The sequence below is a fragment of the Oryx dammah genome, unplaced genomic scaffold, assembly GCF_014754425.2.
Source record: "Oryx dammah isolate SB20612 unplaced genomic scaffold, SCBI_Odam_1.1 HiC_scaffold_12, whole genome shotgun sequence".
Lineage (NCBI taxonomy): Eukaryota > Metazoa > Chordata > Mammalia > Artiodactyla > Bovidae > Oryx > Oryx dammah.
This window is the reverse complement of record NW_024070196.1, coordinates 56933021-56953145: the sequence shown is the minus strand read 5'-3', so window position 1 is coordinate 56953145 and position 20125 is coordinate 56933021. Positions and strand designations below refer to the sequence as shown.

The 20125-nt window shown below is 47.1% G+C and overlaps 1 protein-coding gene across 1 annotated transcript in view; it reads right to left on the bottom strand.

The window, feature by feature from the left end:
- KSR2 (kinase suppressor of ras 2) overlaps nucleotides 1–20125 on the bottom strand; it is a 348927-nt gene that overhangs the window by 48717 nt on the left and 280085 nt on the right. The window contains exons 10-13 of the mRNA XM_040251625.1: nucleotides 18222–18263; nucleotides 17483–17555; nucleotides 14515–14563; nucleotides 12304–12671 (exon numbers count right to left, since the gene is read on the bottom strand). Coding sequence (XP_040107559.1) covers nucleotides 12304–12671; nucleotides 14515–14563; nucleotides 17483–17555; nucleotides 18222–18263 — 532 coding nt within the window. The remainder of the gene's footprint in view (nucleotides 1–12303; nucleotides 12672–14514; nucleotides 14564–17482; nucleotides 17556–18221; nucleotides 18264–20125) is intronic.

Genomic DNA, 20125 nt, shown 5'->3' with positions numbered 1-20125 from the left:
TGGAAAAGTTGGCTTAAAACTCAACATTCAAAAAACTAAGATCATGACATCTGGTCCCATCACTACACGGCAAATAGATGGGGAAAAAATGAAAACAGTGACAGATTTTATTTTCTTGGGCTCCAAAATCTCTGTGGATGGTGACTGCATCCATGAAATTAAAAGATGCTTCCTCCTTGGAAGGAAAGCTATGACAAACCTTAGACAGCATATTAAAAAGCAGAGACATCACTTTGCCGACAAAGGTGAGTATAGTCGAAACTATGGTTTTTCCAGTAGCCACGTATAGATGTGAGAGTTGGACCATAAAGAAGGCTGAGCACCGAAGAATTGATGCTTTTGAACTGTGGTACTGGAGAAGACTCTTGAGAGTCCCTTGGACCGCAAGGAGATCAAACCAGTCAATCCTAAAGGATATCAACACTGAATACTCATTGGAAGGATTGATGCTGAAGCTGAAACTCTAATACTTTGGCCACCTGATGCAAAGAGCCAACTCATTGGAAAAGACTCTTATGCTGGGAAAGATTGAAGGCAGGAGGAGAAGGGGGCAACAGAGGATGAGATGGTTAGATGGCATCACTGATTCAATGGGCACGAGTTTGAGCAAACTCCAGGAGATGGTGAAGGACAGGGAAGCCTGGCTGCTGCAGTTTAGAAGGCTGCAAAGAGTCGGACACAACTGAGTGACTGAACAACAGCAACAAAATGCTAAGTTGTATCTAACTCTTTGCAACCTCGTGGACAGTAGCCTGTCAGGCTCCTCTGCCCATGGGATATCCAAGACAGGAATATTGGAGTGGGTTGCCATTTCTTTCTCCATATCTTACTGATTCTACCCATAAATGTGTGTTTTTCACAGTTGCTGGTTCTTCATTGAAACCCAAGTTGTTTTCTCTCCAGGGATATAGTTTAGCTATTTCTCAGCCTCCCTTGCAGTCAGGTATGGCCCAGGGGCTGGGCCAGTTCGTGATATACGAGTGAAATGGTAGCATTATTATGTGACCCATATGACCTTGCATGCTTTTCCTCTTTCCCCCACTGAAAGCAGAGGATTCTGAGCCCTGGGAAAAGCTCCAAAAGATGGGATTGAGCATGAACCCCTCCACACATGGAGAACAGCCACCTGCCATCCAGAAACACATATCTTGGACTGTTACATAAACAAGAAATACATTTCTCTTGTATTAAGCCACTTAATGTTTTAAGGCTTATTTGTTACAGCAGCTACTTGTTACTCTGACAAATACAAAGGGTGAGTTGGCATATATACTCAGAAAACTGCCTAGAATGATACATAGCAAAATGCCTCTAGCTGGAGACACTGTGGTTGAATTTCACTTTTTTCTTTTTGCTGATGTGTATTTTCAACAACAAATGAGTTATCACTTGTGTAATAAGACACAAAAGGCAAGTGAAGATGGTGTCACACAGGCCAGCGTAGAATCTTTCAGATTTGAGGAAAGCAGTGGCGTACCTTTTCACCCACGCAAGTCCTCTGCTGGTCACATGCTCATTTACCAACAGGCATGTACGTGTAAGTGAGACAATGCTAATAATGATGATGATGATGATGACCATACAGCCCTTTTATAGGCTTCCTTCAAAAAGGTCCCGGGGCGTCTTACACTCCAGCACAATTAAAGACAGCCACAGACAAAAAAGTCTTTTCAGCTGTGCTTTATATAAAGAGAAAGCAATTCAGCTTTTTGAACATAAAAGGAAGTCAGTTCCACTAGATGAGGGGGGGAACGGAATCTTCATGTGCTCAGGTTCCCCCCCGCCCCAACTCTTGTATGATATATTTAGGACAATCAAAGTGGCCTGAAGACAGAAAAAAATCAGAAAGCCCATACGTAGAGTCACAAAAAAGACCTCATTCAGGCACTACGTTACCATCTTAGCAGAAGGCAGGGTCCTCCATGTGTCAAAGATAGCAGCCTGGAGTTATTATGTTTGAAAGCGTGAAAAACAGGAACTGATTCGGAGCTGGAAATAAATAACCTATTAAATAGCTCCTGATATTTACCAGACTTAAAAAGCTGTGCAAATGAGGCCCCGTGGGATTTCATTCCTGTCTCATCCCTGGGAGATGAGGACAGGCTGTGGATGTCCTGTGTGTGCCGGCAGAACAGTCAGGATGACATGACTGCAGAATTGCACTTAGACTCCAGGCACCCAGCAAGGGGGCTGATGCCAGGCACTGAATGAGAGAGAAAATCCGCTCAAGAGCTGTGCAGAAATGTTCTCCTTCCTTCGCTCTCTTTCCTGGGGCGCAAAGCCCGAGCCCCTCTTTAGAGACCAGATGTTTATTTAAGGTAATGCCCCTAACACGTCACTCTCCCCTACTTCCATCCCTGTGAGAGCATCATGGTGAAGTTCACTGTGTTCCCAAGGCAGAGGAACAATTCAGCATCTTTCCCGAAGCTCTAGAAACATCACGCTGTCAGCCAGGACATCCCAGAGTCCCATTTCCTCAGTCTGTGTCCCTTACAGCTGGGCTCGGTCGACGGCATTGTTGCTCTCAACCAAATGAGTTCTGACACAGTTGATTCAAGCAGGTGAGAGTCAAAGGAGGCAGCAGCCTGGCCTTCAGGAAACTTCCAGAGGGGTGGGACAGCTCCTGCTTAAAATCTTCCCCCTGCATTAGGATAGACTCCAAGGCTTCACCTGCACTTCTGAGGCCCTGTAGCTCCTTCCCCGAGGCCCCCATCACTCGCTCTTGCTTCCTTGTAGTCCTCAGACATGCCCATTTCATTCCCATCTTGAAACGCAGTCCCCCTCTAAAACCAGGTTCCCCTGCCAAGTTTAGGATTTCCTCTTCTATCCTGTACCTGTTCCTTCTCAAGATTGAAGAGTATCAAAGAAGAGAGGGGATCGTAGCTGAGCAGAACCCATGGGGCCTTCTGGGGATAGAAACCTCCATGTCCTTCCCTTGCCTCTTATTTATAGGAAAATTTTGGCCTCCCAGGCCTTCCCTGGGAGGAAAATTTTAATTAGAAAAGTGAGAAAATGCAGAGACAAGGGAAAACAGCCAAGAAAGACAAAATAATAATAGTTTAACCATTAAGCGAAGTCGAGGACCTTTCTTTAGTTCCTCTTCAATGCAGGAGACCTGGGTCAATCCCTGGGTCAGGAAGATCCCCTGGAGAAGGGAATGGCTACCCACTCCTGTATTCTTACCTGGAGAATCCCATGGACAGAGGAGCCCAGCCGGCTACAGTCCATGGGGTCTCAAAGAGTAGGACAGGACTTTCACTTTCAAGGGCTGTAGATAATATTGAGCTATATCCTCTGACCTGTTTTGCAGATACTGAAACCCCTAGATAGAAGAAGTTAACTACACATTGTCCAAAAGCATGCAGATTCCAGACCCACTGGAAACAGAAGGTTGATAATGTTGACTCCCAATTACCTCAACTACCAACCCATCAGGAGAATGTCTATATATTCAGATGTACATCTGCTCAATTCCAGGTTCTGCCAGTTATCTGTTCTATGATCTGGACAAGGGCTCCCTTAGCTTCTCTGACCTCAGTTTTCTCATCTGTAAAATGGGCATCACCCTTATGGCAGAAGGTGAAAAACTAAAGAGCCTCTGGATGAAAGTAAAAAAGAAGAGTAAAAAAGTTGGCTTAAAGCTCAACATTCAGAAAACTAAGATCATGGCATCCAGTCCCATCACTTCATGGCAAATAGATGGGGAAACAATGGAAACAGTGGCAGACTTTATTTTGGGGGGCTCCAAAATTACACAGACGATGACTACAGCCATAAAATTAAAAGATGCTTACTCCTTGGAAGAAAAGTTATGACCAACCTAGACAACATATTAAAAAGCAAAGACATTACTTTGCCAACAATCTGTCTAGTCAAGGCTGTCGTTTTCCCAGTAGTCATGTATGGATATGAGAGTTGGACTCTAAAGAAAGCTGAGTGCCCAAGAATTGATGGTTTTGAACTGTGGTGTTAAAGAAGACTCTTGAGAGTCCCCTGGACAGCAAGGAGATCCAATCAGTCCATCCTAAAGGAAATCAGTCCTGAATATTCATTGGAAGGACTGATGCTGAAGTTGAAACTCCAATACTTTGGCCACCTGATATGAAGAGCTGACTCACTGGAAGATTCTGATGCTGGAAAAGATTAAAGGTGGGAGGAGAAGGGGACGACAGGATGAGATGGTTGGATGGCATTACCGACTCAATGATCATGAGTTTAAGTAAACTCCAGGAGTTGGTGATGGACAGGGAGGCCTGGCGTGCTGCAATCCATGGGGTTGCAGAGAGTCGGACATGACTGAGCGACTGAACTGAACTGAAAATGTTCAGTACCAGGAGACTGTCCCTGTGCCTTGCTGAAGGCTGGTGGAATCTGTTTCTTCTGGAGGATTCTGCATTTATTAACGTTAAATTATTAACGTTCCTCAGTCAGGGAAATGGTTTTAACAATGAGGATCAGCTATGCTGCCTCCTTTAGCTGTAAGAAAAGGCAAGAAAAGCCTCTACCTGTCTCACAGCTCTCCAAGTCCTCCTGTCCTGGCTGATGCAGAACGTAAGGAGGACATTGGGACATTGTGATAAACCTTTATGGAAGGAATGGGGCAGCTTCTTCCTCCCTAGGCTCACACTTGGCAGCTTCCCCTCCGCTGGTGCAGACCCTCACTCACTGTTAATACAGCAGCTACAACAGGGTGGTCTTTATAACACAGGGCTTCCTGGTCTGGCCAGGGGCAGTGGGATGGGCGGTGGAAGTGGATGCTGGCACCCGCCGAAGCCACCAGCTCTTAGGGCAGATAAACTGACATTTCTTTGACCTGTTGTTGCCTTGGCAGCCATCAAAATAGTCCCTGCTTTAAAAACACTCCGCAACATCCTTCATGTTAGAAATTTCCCAGTTTTTGCCCCCAAACCCACCGGATACTGTCCCTGCCTGCTGCACTGAGCATAGAACTCAGACCTCTCATCAAGTTTTTAGGTCCTACGACAGAGGGTCTCCTGGCTGCTGAAAGAATCACCTGGGGAGGCTTTGTACTGAGGGCCGAGCCCCATCCAGACTAATTAGAGATTCTATGGGAACTACAGAGTCCTTAACTGGGGCGACTTTGCCCCCAGGCGGTATTGGCAATCTAAGACATTTGGGTTATCACAACTAGGGAGTTGGTACTCCTGGTGCCTAGTGGGCAGGGGGCAGGGAGTGCCTAGAAAGCACAGGACATCCCCCATAAATGAACTGTCCAGCCCCAAAGGTCACAGGGCTGATGAGAAGGTCACAGTGCTGAGGATGAGAGACTGGGGTAGGTGTCGATATTGTTTTAAACCCTGCCCCCCAAACCAGCTAGAGAGCCCCTCCCCTTCCCAGTCTGGCTCCTGCCAGCTTCTTTACCCTCGTTGTCTACCCTCTTGCCCTCACCCACCAGGCTCTGCCACCACAGTCTTCCTTCTGGTCTTTTAAGCACCCTCTGCTCATTCCTACTCCTGGGCCTTCGCATTTGCTGTTCCCTCTACGGGGTGTGCCCTGCGTCCATGTCTGCACTGCTGGCTCCTAAAATCAGGGTTCCTGCCCAAATACCACTGCTTCAGAGAGGCTGCCTGGACACCACCCCAGCCCAACACACACATCCTTAAAATTACCCTGACACCCAAGTCCCTCTGCAGCACATCTCTCCAGTTTGTTTCCTTCAACAGACTGGGACCTACTCAAATGATCTCTTGCTTCAGCATTTACTGCTGTCTCTCCAGATAAAATAATAGCCCTCTATGAACCCGGTCCATGCCTGTCTTGCTCACTATCGTCCCCTAACATCCAGCAAAATGTCTGGTGCTTAGTAAGAGTTTACTAAATACCTGTCGTTTGGATGGATGGATGGATGGTTGCATGGACAAGACTGGAGAAGGATGGGATTTTCAAACTGATGGGGGATGAGGTGTACTGATGATGGAGACCTGTGCTCCTGTCCTGGCTCCTTCTTGCCTCTCCCGCTCTCAGTTTCCACGTCTGTGACACGGCCAGGGTGGGTTCAGTGGCATCAGGCTGCCCTAGGGAAGCCCTTCTGGAGACATCAGCTTCAGGGATTTGTTTTGTTTCCATGGCATCAAGCTAAGGCAGGTTGGCCCAGACTCCTGTCACCAGATAGGTAACACATTACCTCCCCTCTGAGGTCCGAGTCCTTTGTAATTCTGTCCTGTCTTCCTTGGAAATTTCTGTTTCCATTTTCCTCTGCATTAGCTGGACGCATCTGACACCTACGCTGTGCACTTAATAATATTCCCTGGCGATACTCTTTAGGGCAGGATCCCAAGTGTGTTGGAATTAGAATGGGAGCTTGGTTGAAAAAGGCTTCACCTACAAATAGACTTGATCCACCAGACTGAGGACAATTCAATAGACTGGAAAATGGCCCCCAGAGATATCCAGCTCCTAATTGCTGGACACTGTGACTGTCAGTTTATACAGCAAAAGGAAGTTTGCAGGTGCCATTAAGTCAAACATCTTGAAATGGGAGATTATCTTGGATTACCTGGGTAGGTCCTACATGTAACCACAAGAGTTCTTATTAGAGAGATGTGACCTGCAACAGTGGAAGTAAGATGCCATGTTGCTGGCTTTGAAGATGGAGGATGGGGCCACAAGCCAAGGGATGCAAGGAAGGCAGCTCTAAAAGTTGGGAGCTTTAAAAGCTCCAAAGCCTCCAGAAAACAAAGCAGCCCTGCTTTGGTTGTAGCAAGACCCACTCCAAACTTCTGACCTCCACACCTGTAAGAGAATGAAAGCATGGTGGTTTAAGCTATCAAGGTTGTGGCCATTTGTCATGATGGTCCTAGGAAATGAAGAGAGGTGGGACCCAGGAATCTGCATTTTAGCAACCTTCCTCCCTTTGGTGGCTCTGAGGCAGGAGGCCCTGGTGGACGGCATTTTGGGAAGCCTGGTTCCAGGGCTGTTCCAGACTGCTTCTGAAGCAGCCCAGGCTCAGAGAACCAGAGAAGGACCCTGCAACCAGCATCTGCTTCCACCTGTTTATTTTACAGACGGGGAAACTGAGATCTAAGAGACACTGCAGTAAGGGAGAAGCACAAGAGATGCTTTCGTTCAACTCTATCTTTATTAGCTTTCAAATTCCATCTGGGGCTTAAAAAAAAAATGAGTGATTGTGCAGACGGGCTATAGCCTTGCAATAATCCTATAATGACCCAATTGTGAAACGATTTAGCAATCTTGCTGCTAATTGCATTTGTGGCTCTAGCAACTGGGTAACTAGTTGGTTATTACTCACTCCCCAAGAGCCACCCACACTGCATTACAAGGAAGCTAATCTTAGAAATATGTGTTAACTTCAATGATGATTACTAAGTAATTGGCTAGAACATGCCATTGTGAATATATCCAGAATATGCCAGGTGATTATCTGGTTTTATGTTCCCTGTAAAATAAATCCAGGGTCCAGAAGCTGTTCCAGTTGGTTGGCTTGCATCCAACCATCAACCTCTGCCAGCCAATTGCACGAATGTGAGTGATTAATCAAATTAATCAAATATTTGGTTTCAAACTGAACATTCAGATAAGAAACCTGGTGGCCAACAAGTGGACGGTGTTGAACGGGAATGAGGAAGGTACCCAGCCCCTCCCTCAGATAAACATATAATGACACAATAATATGGAATAAATGCCACTTCTTTGGGGCTCATCTGGCTTCTTCAAACAAAATACCAAAACACTTCAGAGACCAATTATATGTCCCAAAGCTGCGGAGTCTTTATCGTGGTGCCAGGAAAAGGCTGTGCTATTTGTGAAATCTGCAAGCAGTTATGGTGCTTGGGGAGGGGGACTCAGGATTCTGTATATAATAGAAAAGGGGCCGCCAACGCAGCTGGCTTGCTGGGGGAGCGACACATTTTCATAATAGCCACTCTTTTTTTCAAGGAAGGCTGCTAACTGCATCCATCCATTTCCAATTAGCCTGCCCTTGGGGAAGAGGGGAGGAGGCGTGGGTAAGTGGGTTCCATCATTACCCCTGGAAAAAGTCAGAGGCCAGGAGGTCCTTAGAGGGTCCAGGCACAGGGGAAGAGATGATGGATTTTGAATTTCTAATCTGGGGATTAGAAAAAGAGGGGTTTTAGTAGGCCAGAAGGTGAGGAGCTGATCAGAGAGAAGGAATTGGGATGGCAGACTGGTGGGAACAGGGACAGAAACCAGTGGTGGTGGGGAAGACCATCTTCTAATCAAACTTGTGTACCCCAAGTAAAGGGCTGCAGACAGCCTTACTGATATAGATGATACATACCAGAAAGGAGAAAGAAAAGGGAGCTAAGGGGCTTGCTGGCAGTGGTAGGTGGGAAAAACAACCACACACTGGCCCTCTCCTGGCATGAACATTCTCGCAACAATGGCATTCCCAGTCCTCCCAGCCAGAGGTAGAGTCTGTTCTCCACACCTTGGATAGAGGTTGGCCATGTGACTTACTTTGGCCACTGGACATCAGCCAGTGCAACACAGACAGAGATGAGAATGCCTCTGTCCACCAGGGCTTGACCTCTTGCTGTCTTGCTGTACTTGGAACTCCGAGACCACCATGGAAAGGAGCCCAAGCTGGCCTGTTGGGGGGTGAGAGGCCACGTGTAGAAGAACTGAGGCATCCCAGCTGACAATCTGTCAACCATCAAACACGTGTCCAACCATCAGACATGTGAGTGAGGGCATTCGAGACTGACTAGCCCTCAATCTGACCTGCCAGCGGACCACAGACACATCCAAGACCCCAGCCACTGAGCCTGGCTTAGCCCAGAAGAACTGTGTGCAGACTAGCAAGAAACTGTGAAGTTTGGGGGTGTTTGTTACTCAGAAAAGCTTACTATTCCACTTCTCTACTCAGAGCAGCTCAGTCCTTGAATATGATCTGAGTTGATTATCTGATAGCCACTTCTGGTCCTGTGTAGAAGTTCAGTTCATTTCAGTTCAGTCACTCAGTCACATCCGACTCTTTGTGACCCCATGAATCACAGCATGCCAGGCCTCCCTGTCCATCACCAACTCCCGGAGTTCACTCAAACTCATGTCCATCAAGTCGGTGATGCCATCCAGCCAACTCATCCTCTGTCGTCCCCTTCTCCTCCTGCCCCCAATCCCTCCCAGCATCAGGGTCTTTTCCAATGAGTCAACTCTTCTCATGAGGTGCCCAAAGTATTGGAGTTTCAGCTTAAGCATCAGTCCTTCCAATGAACACCCAGGATTGATCTCCTTTAGGATGGACTGGTTGGATCTCCTTGCAGTCCAAGGGACTCTCAAGAGTCTTCTCCAACACCACAGTTCAAAAGCATCAATTCTTTGGCGCTCAGCTTTCTTCACCGTCCAACTCTCACATCCATACATGACCACTGGAAAAACCATAGCCTTGACTAGATGGGACCTTAGTTGGCAAAGTAATCTCTGCTTTTCAATATACTATCTAGGTTGGTCATAACTTTCTTTCCAAGGAGTAAGCATCTTTTAATTTCATGGCTGCAGTCACCATCTGCAGTGATTTGGGAGCCCCCCAAAAATAAAGTCTGCCATTGTTTCCACTGTTTCCCCATCTATTTCCCATGAAGTGATGGGACCAGATGCCATGATCTTCGTTTTCGGAATGTTGAGCTTTAAGCCAACTTTTTCACTCTCCTCTTTCATTTTCATCAAGAGGCTTTTTAGTTCCTCTTCACTTTCTGCCATAAGGCTGGTGTCATCTGCCTATCTGAGGTAATTGATATTTCTCCCGGCAATCTGGATTCCAGCTTGTGCTTCTTCCAGCCCAGCATTTCTCATGATGTACTCTGCATAGAAGTTAAATAAGCAGGATGACAATATATAGCCTTGATGTACTCCTTTTCCTATTTGGAACCAGTCTGTTGTTCCATGTCCAGTTCTAACTGTTGCTTCCTGACCTGCATACAGGTTTCTCAAGAGGCAGGTCAGGTGGTCTGGTATTCCCATCTCTTTCAGAATTTTCCACAGTTTATTGTGATCCACACGGTCAAAGGCTTTGGCATAGTCAATAAAGCAGAAATAGATGTTTTTCTGGAACTCTCTCGCTTTTTCCATGATCCAGCGGATGTTGGCAATTTGATCTCTGGTTCCTCTGCCTTTTCCAAAACCAGCTTGAACATCTGGAGTTCACAGTTCACGTACTGCTGAAGTCTGGGTTGGAGAATTTTGAGCATTACACTTCACTAGCGTGTGAGATGAGTGCAATTGTGTGGTAGTTTGAACATTCTTTGGCATTGCCTTTCTTTGGGATTGGAATGAAAACTGACCTTTTCCAGTCCTGCAGCCACTGCTGAGTTTTCCAAATTTGCTGGCATATTGAGTGCAGCACTTTCACAGCATCATCTTTCAGGATTTGAAATATCTCCACTGGAATTCCATCACCTCCACTAGCTTTGTTCATAGTGATGCTTTCTAAGGCCCACTTGACTTCACACTCCAGGATGTCTGGCTCTGGGTGAGTGATCACACCATTATGGTTATCTTGGTCATGAAGATCTTTTTTGTACAATTCTTCTGTGTATTCTTGCCACCTCTTCTTAATATCTTCTGCTTCTGTTAGGTCCAGACCATTTCTGTCCTTTATCGAGCCCATCTTTGCATGAAATGTTCCCTTGGTATCTCTAGTTTTCTTGAAGAGATCTCTAGTCTTTCCCATTCTGTTCTTTTCCTCTATTTCTTTGCATTGATCACTGAGGAAGGCTTTCTTATCTCTCCTTGTTATTCTTTGGAATTCTGCATTCAGATGCTTATATCTTTCCTTTTCTCCTTTGCTTTTTGCTTCTCTTCTTTTCACAGCTATTTGTAAGGCCTCCTCACACAGCCATTTTGCTTTTTTGCATTTCTTTTCCATGGGAATGGTCTGGATCCCCGTCTCCTGTACAATGTCATGAACCTCTGTCCATAGTTCATCAGGCACTCCGTCTATCAGATCTAGGCCCTTAAATCTATTTCTCACTTCTACTGTATAATCATAAGGGATTTGATTTAGGTCATACCTGAATGTGTAGAAGTAAGAGCTGCCAGTTTCTACCTTGGTTTAAAGAAGGGTTGATGGGCCATCCTTAGATCTCTAATCCTTTGCAAGCACTTACCATTTGACACACAAGTTCCAGTCAACCCTCCAGCTGCATAATCAATGGTGACAGATGATAACACAGCTTCTACCCATCACCCAGGTCTTACAAACAGACTCAAAGAGGGTTTGTATGGATCACAAGGGAATAGATCAAAGACATACCAGATCTTCCCTGAGCTCACAGCTCCCACCATAGCACTTGCCAAGATGCAAGGCTTGTGTACTTGGGATCTTACTGCTTGTATTGAGATTAAGAAAGAGAAGATTCCTAATGGACCCTTGGCATCACAGGCCACACCAAGAACACGGAGGCTGTGGCTAGTCCAAAGTGATAGGAGAGCAAAGGCCTCAGCTTAAAAACACATCAAAAGATTGTTCCACAACTGCTCAACTGAATCTACAGTTATTTTTTTCCAATGCCTGCATCACTGCGTGAGGTTAGAGACAGCAAGTCCAAAAAAGTTCCCAACATCTGATATGTTCCTAACGTTACTTCTCTGTTAACCACCCCTTTTGTATAGCTATAGTCCATGGATCCTGAATATTTAAAACAACAATGGTGGAGCCCTACAAATGTGCTCTGCTGTTTTAATGAAAGCCAGAGTAAGTCATCAGCATGTTGATCCAGGTTCAACACACTAGGGTCTGTAGGTCAAACCCAGCCCATCGCCTGGTTGTGTTAATAAAGTTTTATTGGCACACAGCCACAGACATCCACTTATAGTTTATCTGAGGTTGTTTTCACACTAAAGTAGCAGAGATGAGCTGTTGCTGCAGAAACCTTATGGCCTGCAAGGCCAAAAACACTATTGGGTCCTTTATAGGAAAAGTTTGCTGACACCCGAGTTAGTCTAATCCATTCAATTACATTTGGAGAAAGTGAGCCTCAAATGTGAGCCTCACATTTCACAAATGTGGAAAGTGAGCCTCAAATTTGAGCCTCACATTTCACAAATGTGGAGCACAAGGGGGTTCAATACCAGCTTTTCTGACTTCCCACAGGGAGCTCTCTCCAGAGCACTTCTCAACCAGAGTTATAGCACGAATAGCATTTTCTGGAATCTCAAAGCTTCAAACCATAGATGTTGTGACTGGTAAAGCCAGACTCTCTATTCACCAGAATGTCGAATCTACCAGAACCCCCGATGCTCAATACTGCCGGAAGTAGAGCTTTGGGAATGAATATGGCAGAGGGGAACCCGGGCAGGACTGACCTGGTGATGATGGCCAGGTGGGGCGGGCTCATGCAGGCGCCCATGAACAGCACCACGTTCTCATGCCGTGTCTGCCTATAGGCCATCACCTCCCGCTTGAAGGCCTTGAGCTGTTCCTCGTTGTCCCTCTCGATGTCAATCAGCCGGATGGCCACCTCGCCATGCCAGCGGCCGTGGTACACCTGCCCGAAGCGGCCTTTCCCGATGAGCTCGCCGATTTCCAGCTGCTCGAAGGGGATGTCCCACTCCTGGAGGAAGATGCTAGTCTGGCTGGCCTTGCGCGGGAAGCTCCGGGCCGAGAGGAGGGACAGGTTCATCTCCTCAAAGTCGTCCTCCGACTCCTCGGCCTCGTCGTGGCCCTCCTCATTCTACGGCCAGAGCGGGAGAGGGGTCAGTTCCCGTCAGCATCCCGCCTGCCCGCCACGTCCCCGCTGTGTGTTGTCCGCTGGTGCACATGTGTCTCTTTCTATTTGCCCAGGTACCTCCTGTCTATCATTGTGCTGAAGTGAAGATGCTGAAAGGGAGATCATGAAACTGAAGCTCAGAGACAGGAAATGCTGGGGGGCAGGGACCACCTATCCTGATTTCCCAGGACTTCGCCCGTTTGGGGACTGACAGTCTCACACTTGGGAAACCGGCAGACAGGGATGGTTGGTCCCTGTGGGAAGTGCCTAGCTCCGGTCAGGCCGCCAGGCAGAGCAAGGGTTAAGAATCAGGTCTCTCGACTCCTAATATTCGATGCCCTCCTACTAGACCATGATGTTCTGACTTGTCTGGTTATTTATGTAGGAGTAAGAAAGACAACAGGCTGAAATATGGACACCCTATACACCTTCATATAACATGTGACAATCCTCAACAGGGAGGGCCTTCACTCCCTTGGAGGAATTTGAATTCATGAGGCAGAAACCAGGAGGTGTCAGAGGTACTCGGGATAGGCTGGAGGCCCAGGGTTCCTGTGCAGCTGGGAGAGCAGGAGATACAAGAGTGAGAGGTTGACAGAGTGGGCTTAACAGTCAGACCAGATGAGTTGGAATCTGGCCGCTGTGTGACCTTGGGCAAGGTGCTTCACTTCTCTGGGCCTTCCTTGACTCATCATAAAGTGGGGCTAATGACATCTGCCCCTGGGGGTGGTGTGAGGTTTTCCGTGAGGCAAAGATCTGTTGAGTTCTTTGCACAGACCTGACTGCCTGTACGAAACAACTGCCGGGATGGCTGAAAAAAAAAATACAGACTCCTGGGCCCCAGCCAGATTTTCTGAATCAGAAAATCAGCAGGCCAGAGCCAGGACTCTGCATTTTCACTGCATGCCCACATGACTCAGGCACACTTAGGCGTGACCACTGCAACAGTTAGAAACTCCAGGCCTAGGGATCCGCCTTCCCAGCGTGGTGTCCAGGGGCACCTAAGGCTAGGGGGCCTGGTCCCTTGGCTTGTTCAGCTGGAGTGGGCAAGCAGCAGCAGCCTGAGCCCAGTGAGGGTGGTGGGGGGGTGAGGAGGTGGTGGTGACTCTCAGGGGCTCGGAGCCTGACAAGAGAGCCAGAGGAGACCCCTTGGCTGGGTGCAGTCTCTCTAAACCCCAAACCTGAGCAAGCTACTCCCAAAGGCATGTTCAGGAGAAATGACATGGGAAATACAGCTTCTTTCAGGGTCACTTTCCAGCTACTGCGATCGTTCCAGAAAAGGACATGATTTGCTCTGGGTACCCTGACTCCATTCCCTTCAGTTCAGGACAGAACAGCAGAGCCGAGGAGTCAGGGCTCTGGTTCTCACCCCAGACTTTGTTTATTCCTCTAGGGGTTCTGGCAGGTGGGAAGAGGCCCCAGAACATTCTTAACACCCTGCTAAGCCAGAGACCCTGAGGCCCTCGTCCCCTCCTCTCACATATTCTTCAGAAAGTAGTGGGGCACATCCCTCTTGGTACTCTCTGGCCCTGAGCTGAATTTTCAACTAAGAATGCAGATCACTTGCCAGCTTCCGCAAAACTAGCTTTTCCGTGATGCACACCATGTTAACGGCCCATTAGGCTTGGCGCCAGGAGGGGCCCCTCGCTCATTAGTCGTCCTGGAGTTAGAACATCCATCAAGCAGGGCACTGTACCCCCAGTCCACCCCAAGCCCTCTGCGTCATCAAAGACATCAATCGCCTTTGCCAAGTGGGCAGCCCCCAGAAAAAGTTGCTTCATTTGCTTCATCGCTCTCCAGTTCTCACCTCCGAGGTTGGCTCCACTTCAATTTGAAGTAATGGATTTCCTTCCAAGCTTTAAAGAAAGAAAAATAAACGTGACCCTTGGATGAAATGATGGGTGCATGCATTGACTTGATCCATGTATGAAACATCTTAAAATGTGAAGCGCTCCATTAAGCCTTTTTCTCCAATTTCCCTTCACTGCTTGTGTCTAAAATAATCCATAACCTTGCCACCAAGGAGAGATGCACAAGGACACTGTTTTAAATGGACTTTCTGGTCTGCTCAGGGCTCATTTTTCTTTGTTGGTTTCCCCTAATCTAGCAATTTCTGTATAAATTGGCCTTATAAATTCCTTATAAAATGCCATGGATGGCAGGATCCCCAGAGCTGTAGGTGTTCCTTAGGAAAGGATTAATCAGATCTCTACAGTTCTGAATCTTTTGGAAGGATTCTTTGACTGTTTTTGCTCATTCATTCATTCATCCATTTGATTAGAATTAAGAGTCAGGAACAGTGCCAGACCCTTAGAGGGATACAGCATTGAGACTGACATGGCTTCCTGACCTTAAGGAATATTTATAGTACTAGTGCAGAAAGGCTATGAGTAACATGGGTCAAAAGTTAGGTATGAACTGAATAAATGGATGGTGATGGAAATGCCCGAGAGAGAGGATCACTGGATGAATTTGAAAGTACACAGTGTTTTGAGTTGGACCTTGCCAATCACGTTCAGTGGAGATGTGTGGGTGAGAACGAAGAGGAGGCAGATTGTATTGGACTGGAAGACACAGGTGTGTGTGCGAGTGTGTGCACGTGTGTGGGTATCCCATGCATTCTTGAGCTGCTGAGCTGCAGTTGTGTTCTGAGTAGGGGCACAAACACTGTGAGTGCTAAGTGTCCACTGAGGGCTGTGTGGGCATCCTGGGATGGGCTCTGTGCGGGGGTTGTTCTGTGTGCGTGTGGGCTGGGTGCACATGCAGGGGATTTGTGGGCGTGCTGGAGCACAGGATACGCGAGGGAGATGCAAGGCACAGTGTGTGTTAAAGAATTTGGTGGGGGGAGTGGGTTTTCAAGGTAGAGGATATTTCCGGAGTGAACTGGAACTGGTGGGAGAAAAGGATCACAGTAGGCACCATGGCCCCCTTCTATTTCCCCAGTAGAAGCTTAGCCGGTTCCCCCACCCCATCTCCTTATTTGAGGGGGGCTCCCCTATCTTGACCCTCAAACCTCACCAGGAAGCTGCCACCCCTGCAGACAGAGTCAGTCCACTTGCTGGGGAGACTCCTGGTGAGAGGGAGTCTGAAAGACTGTAAGAGCTAGAAGAAGAAGAAAGAAGTAGCATTTGCCATCCTATTAACCAATAGTTTATAGTACAGCTTCGAAAGGCAGAAACCGCACGCTGGAAATCTGTACAGCTTCGAAAGGCAGAAACCGCACGCTGGAAATCTGATGCCCCGGGGGAGATGGAACAATGCAGCTGGAGTCCCTCCCCACACTCAACAGAATGGGCTGCCCTCCTCGGCTTGCATCAAGGCGTGATTACAGCAGCCAGGGCTATTAAACGATTTCCCTGCTGCAAAGAGTCAGTTCCCATCACTCCACGCACATTTAAGCAGATCGTGGGCACTTATTGACTCTGTTTTTCACTGGCACTCCCTGACTCTCAGTTAATAACCTGGAGTTCATCTTGCACAAATTGTGGAATTAGTTTATGTGCTGCAGAGAAACGATCTGGAGCTAGATGTCAGCACAACATCCTCCGGCAAACTGCTGCTCCTTTGATCTCAGAGATGTACCATTTGGGTCTTTAACAAAGTGGGTAACATGGGTCAGAAAGGATGGAGCAGCTGCGGGAGCTGGAAGAAAAACCAGGTAGGGAAAAATGTGAGTTTGGAAAGACGTCAAACCAACGTTGGGTCCTTAGCATGCCCTAGAGTTGGGTCACAACCACAGAAGTTATGGAAGGTGATTTCACTTTGGCTGCATGAGCAATAGAGTGCCTAGAAAGAGAGCTTGTATCCTAAGGATGCTAAAGACATCACACACAAAGATGTTCATTGCAGAACTGTTTATAACAGTGAAATATGGGAAGATGTAAGATCCAGCAGTAGAGAAATGGTTAAGGAAATCATTCCACATCAATATGGTATTTTAAAATCCATGTGTATGAAGAGTCTGGAATAGTATGAAAAATATGATGTTAAAGCATTAAGGGATAAACAGAGCAGGACGGAAATTGCACACAGTTTAGATCACAAGTATGTAAAATATGAATAGAGCATACTTCTAAGAGTGCAATTATAAATTATTCTTTTTCTTTTTTATAGAATAGTTTAAATTTCACAAAATAAGCTCATTTTATTTTTGTAATGTTAGAAACCAGGGATCGGCAAACTTGCTGGGCCAGATAGTAAATATTTTAGAGCCTGCTGGCCACACAGTGGTCTCTGTTGGAATGACTCATTTCTGTTGTTGTAGTCCGAATGCTGCCATAGACAGCATGTTGTGAATAAATGGGCATGGCTGTGTTCCAATAAAACTTTATTTACAAAAATATGGGTCTGTCCCATTGGCTGTAAGTTACTGATCTCTAGCATAAACCTAAATTTTCCTTTTTAAACAGGGGATAATGATGTAGAATAACTGCCCTTCCATTAAGGTTTAGCTATTGCCTGGGGGAAGTTGTCTTTCTGATCACAGGAGGGTCTGGGGGTCTGAAGGAAATAGTCCCTGGAAGTCACACTTGATTGGCAAGACCAGAGACACACGGCAGAAGTGACTCACGGGGACTAGCACTGTCCCTCTCGGCCTGGGCTGTCACATTCTCCCCTCTCTCTGCCTAAGTTATTCCCTTGTCTCTATGGCCCCCTCAGGCTTCCCCCCGACCCTGCCTCCCTCCCCATCAGTCCCAGGAAGAGGAAGAAAGAAGACAGGGATCATGAGCAAACTGGAAGGCCAGGGCAGGGGGAGAGGTCTCTGTACCACTTACATTGGATTCGAGGTCACTGGATGCAGGATGACCTGGGGCGCCCGTGTCGGTGTCTCTGGCACCGGCACCACATCTGAGAGCCAAAGATTGGACAGTCAGAAACCAGACAAGGGGTCCACGGGCTCCCCCTAAAGCCTGATTCCTGGGAGATGCCGGCGGCTGGAAACTTCTCAACAGATCAGGAGTCCCTGGCTGCCCAATCCCCTCTCTTCTTTCCCTGGCCACTTGAATTTACCTGCTGAAATGCATGAGTAGTCAAGAGGACATCCTGAACAAAACTCCCCATTGGCACCTATGGGGCTGCCGGAGCCCCCAGGCCTCTGGCCTGAAGCACCCATTGAAGCATCATCTCTGGGTCCTCCTCACTCCTGAGGCCCCTTTGGGATGATGAGGCCTCTTGGTTTGATGTCTCCCACGCCTGATTCCAGCCCCTTTGGCCATCTATCCCCCACCATGGGGTTCTGGACCCCTCCCCACCCTTGCCCATCCTTGCACTGCAGACCGCCCACTCAGGCCTTTCCATTTGTGCTTTGGGACCTCGTTGGTGCCACTGAGTCCTTGGACCACCCATCCTTTTCACCCTCCACCTCCACGCCAGTCGCTAGCCTGTGGTCTGGGTGGGTCCACCCGATCCTCTTTGGGCTCGTCCACCCCGGCAACATTCGCCTCTGACCCCTCACAGCAGCTGCCACGTCTCAGTGGGCTTGCTTGGAAGAAACTGAGCTCACAGGAAACTCACCTGGGAAGATGAACTGCTGCCTGTATTTGTAGTAGTGGGACGCTTGCAAAAGAAAGAAAATACCACAGTGAGTGCTGCCCCGGAGCTGGCCCTTCAGGTAACAAATGGGGTTCCTGTAGCCACCCTGTGGTCCTCTGCCTACCCCTGACAGTTTCCAGACTTCTGCAGACACCCCGAATTCTAAGGGACTGAGAACATGTGTAAAGAATCCAGAAATACTCAAGCCAACCCTCCCACTGAAACTCCCTAAAGACAGAGCACCCCACCTTGGAGAGCCATCCTGAGCACAATCCCATCTTTGTTAAACCCATAAAGACACACACGTAGAGAGAGAAAGCCTCTAATCTATAATCTAACACATTAATTTTCTCCCTTCTGGCAGAGTGATTATAGTGGCTTAAGAAAATCCTTTATGACCACAATAACATATCACCTCACAGTCTGGATGCCTATTATCATAAGAGACAAGAAATGACAAATATTGGTAAAGATGTAAAGAAAAGGAAACCCTTGTGCACCCTTGGTGGGAATGTAAATTGGTACAGCCCCTGTGGAAAACAGTAGGCAGCTCCTAAAAAAGTAAAAATGAGAACTACCAGATGATCCAGCAATTGCACCTCTGGGTATATATCTGAAGGAAAAGAAATCAGCATCCAAAGTTATGGAAATACCCTAAGTGCCCATCGATAGACAAATGGATAGAGAAAATATGTGTGTGTATATATATATATATATACACACACACATACATATACAATTGAATACTATTCAGCCATGATAAAGAATGAAATCTTGCCATTGCTGTTTGTGACAGAAGGGATGGACCTAGAAGATACCATGCTAAGTAAAATAAGTCAGATGGAGAAAGATAAACAGTACAATCTCACTTATATGCAGAATCTAAAAAGCAATCAAACTCACAGAAGCTGCGATCAGATTTGGGACTGCCAGAAGTTGGGGATGGGGCCAGGAGCACTGGGTGAAGGTGATCTATGTGTTTCCCACGTTTTCCTAATTTTCTGCACTGAGCATTGTATTGGTTTTCTTATTGCTGCTGTAACAAATTATTGTAAATTAGATGGCTTAACACAAATTTATCCTCTTAAGAGTTCTGAAGGTCAGAAGCCTGAAAACAGTCATAGGCGGCTTGTTCTTTCTGGAGGCTCCAAAGGAGAACTTTCTCCTTGCCTTTTCCAGCTGGAAAATCCACCTCCGTTTCTTGGCTCATGCCCCCATCACCCTAGTCGCTGCTTCCATCCTGACGTTGCCTTCTACTGTCTTTGATCGCCTTGTCTCCCTCTTATAAAAGATCCTCATGACTGTGTTTAGAATCCACCCAGACAATCCAGGGTAATCTTTCCACTTCAAGATCCTTAATTCAGTAACAGTGGCAAAGTTCCTTTAGGTGTGTAAAGTAACGTATTCACAGGACCCAGGATCAGACCATTATCCTGCCTAGCAAAGGCACAAATTTCTGTATCTAAGGAAAGATAATATAAAAGAAAATTCCTCAGATTCACTGCTGATTTTCCTAGAATTCATTTTACTTTCCGTCTGTTCACTGGAGGCCAGTTGTTCCAGACATCCCCAACGTTTCCAGTGTTATCACTGCTCCAGTGGGGTGAAGAACCTGGATCAGGGGCCAAGAGGGAAGTCAGGGGCAGGAGACAGGTCACACAGAGTTTTATGTCCTCAAGTAAAGGCAGTGAGCAGGGATGGGATCAGATATGAGTCTGAGCTGGTGGATACACTTCCAGAAACAGTTTTATCCATTCAGAGACAAGCTGGCTCACCAAGAATCAGTACAGTGGCTCCAAACCTGGAATTCAGAACCCAATCCCGTAGGGTTGAATCCGTGTTCCTCCTTCGATTGCCTGTGAAAGTTTGGGCATCTCTCTCCAAGT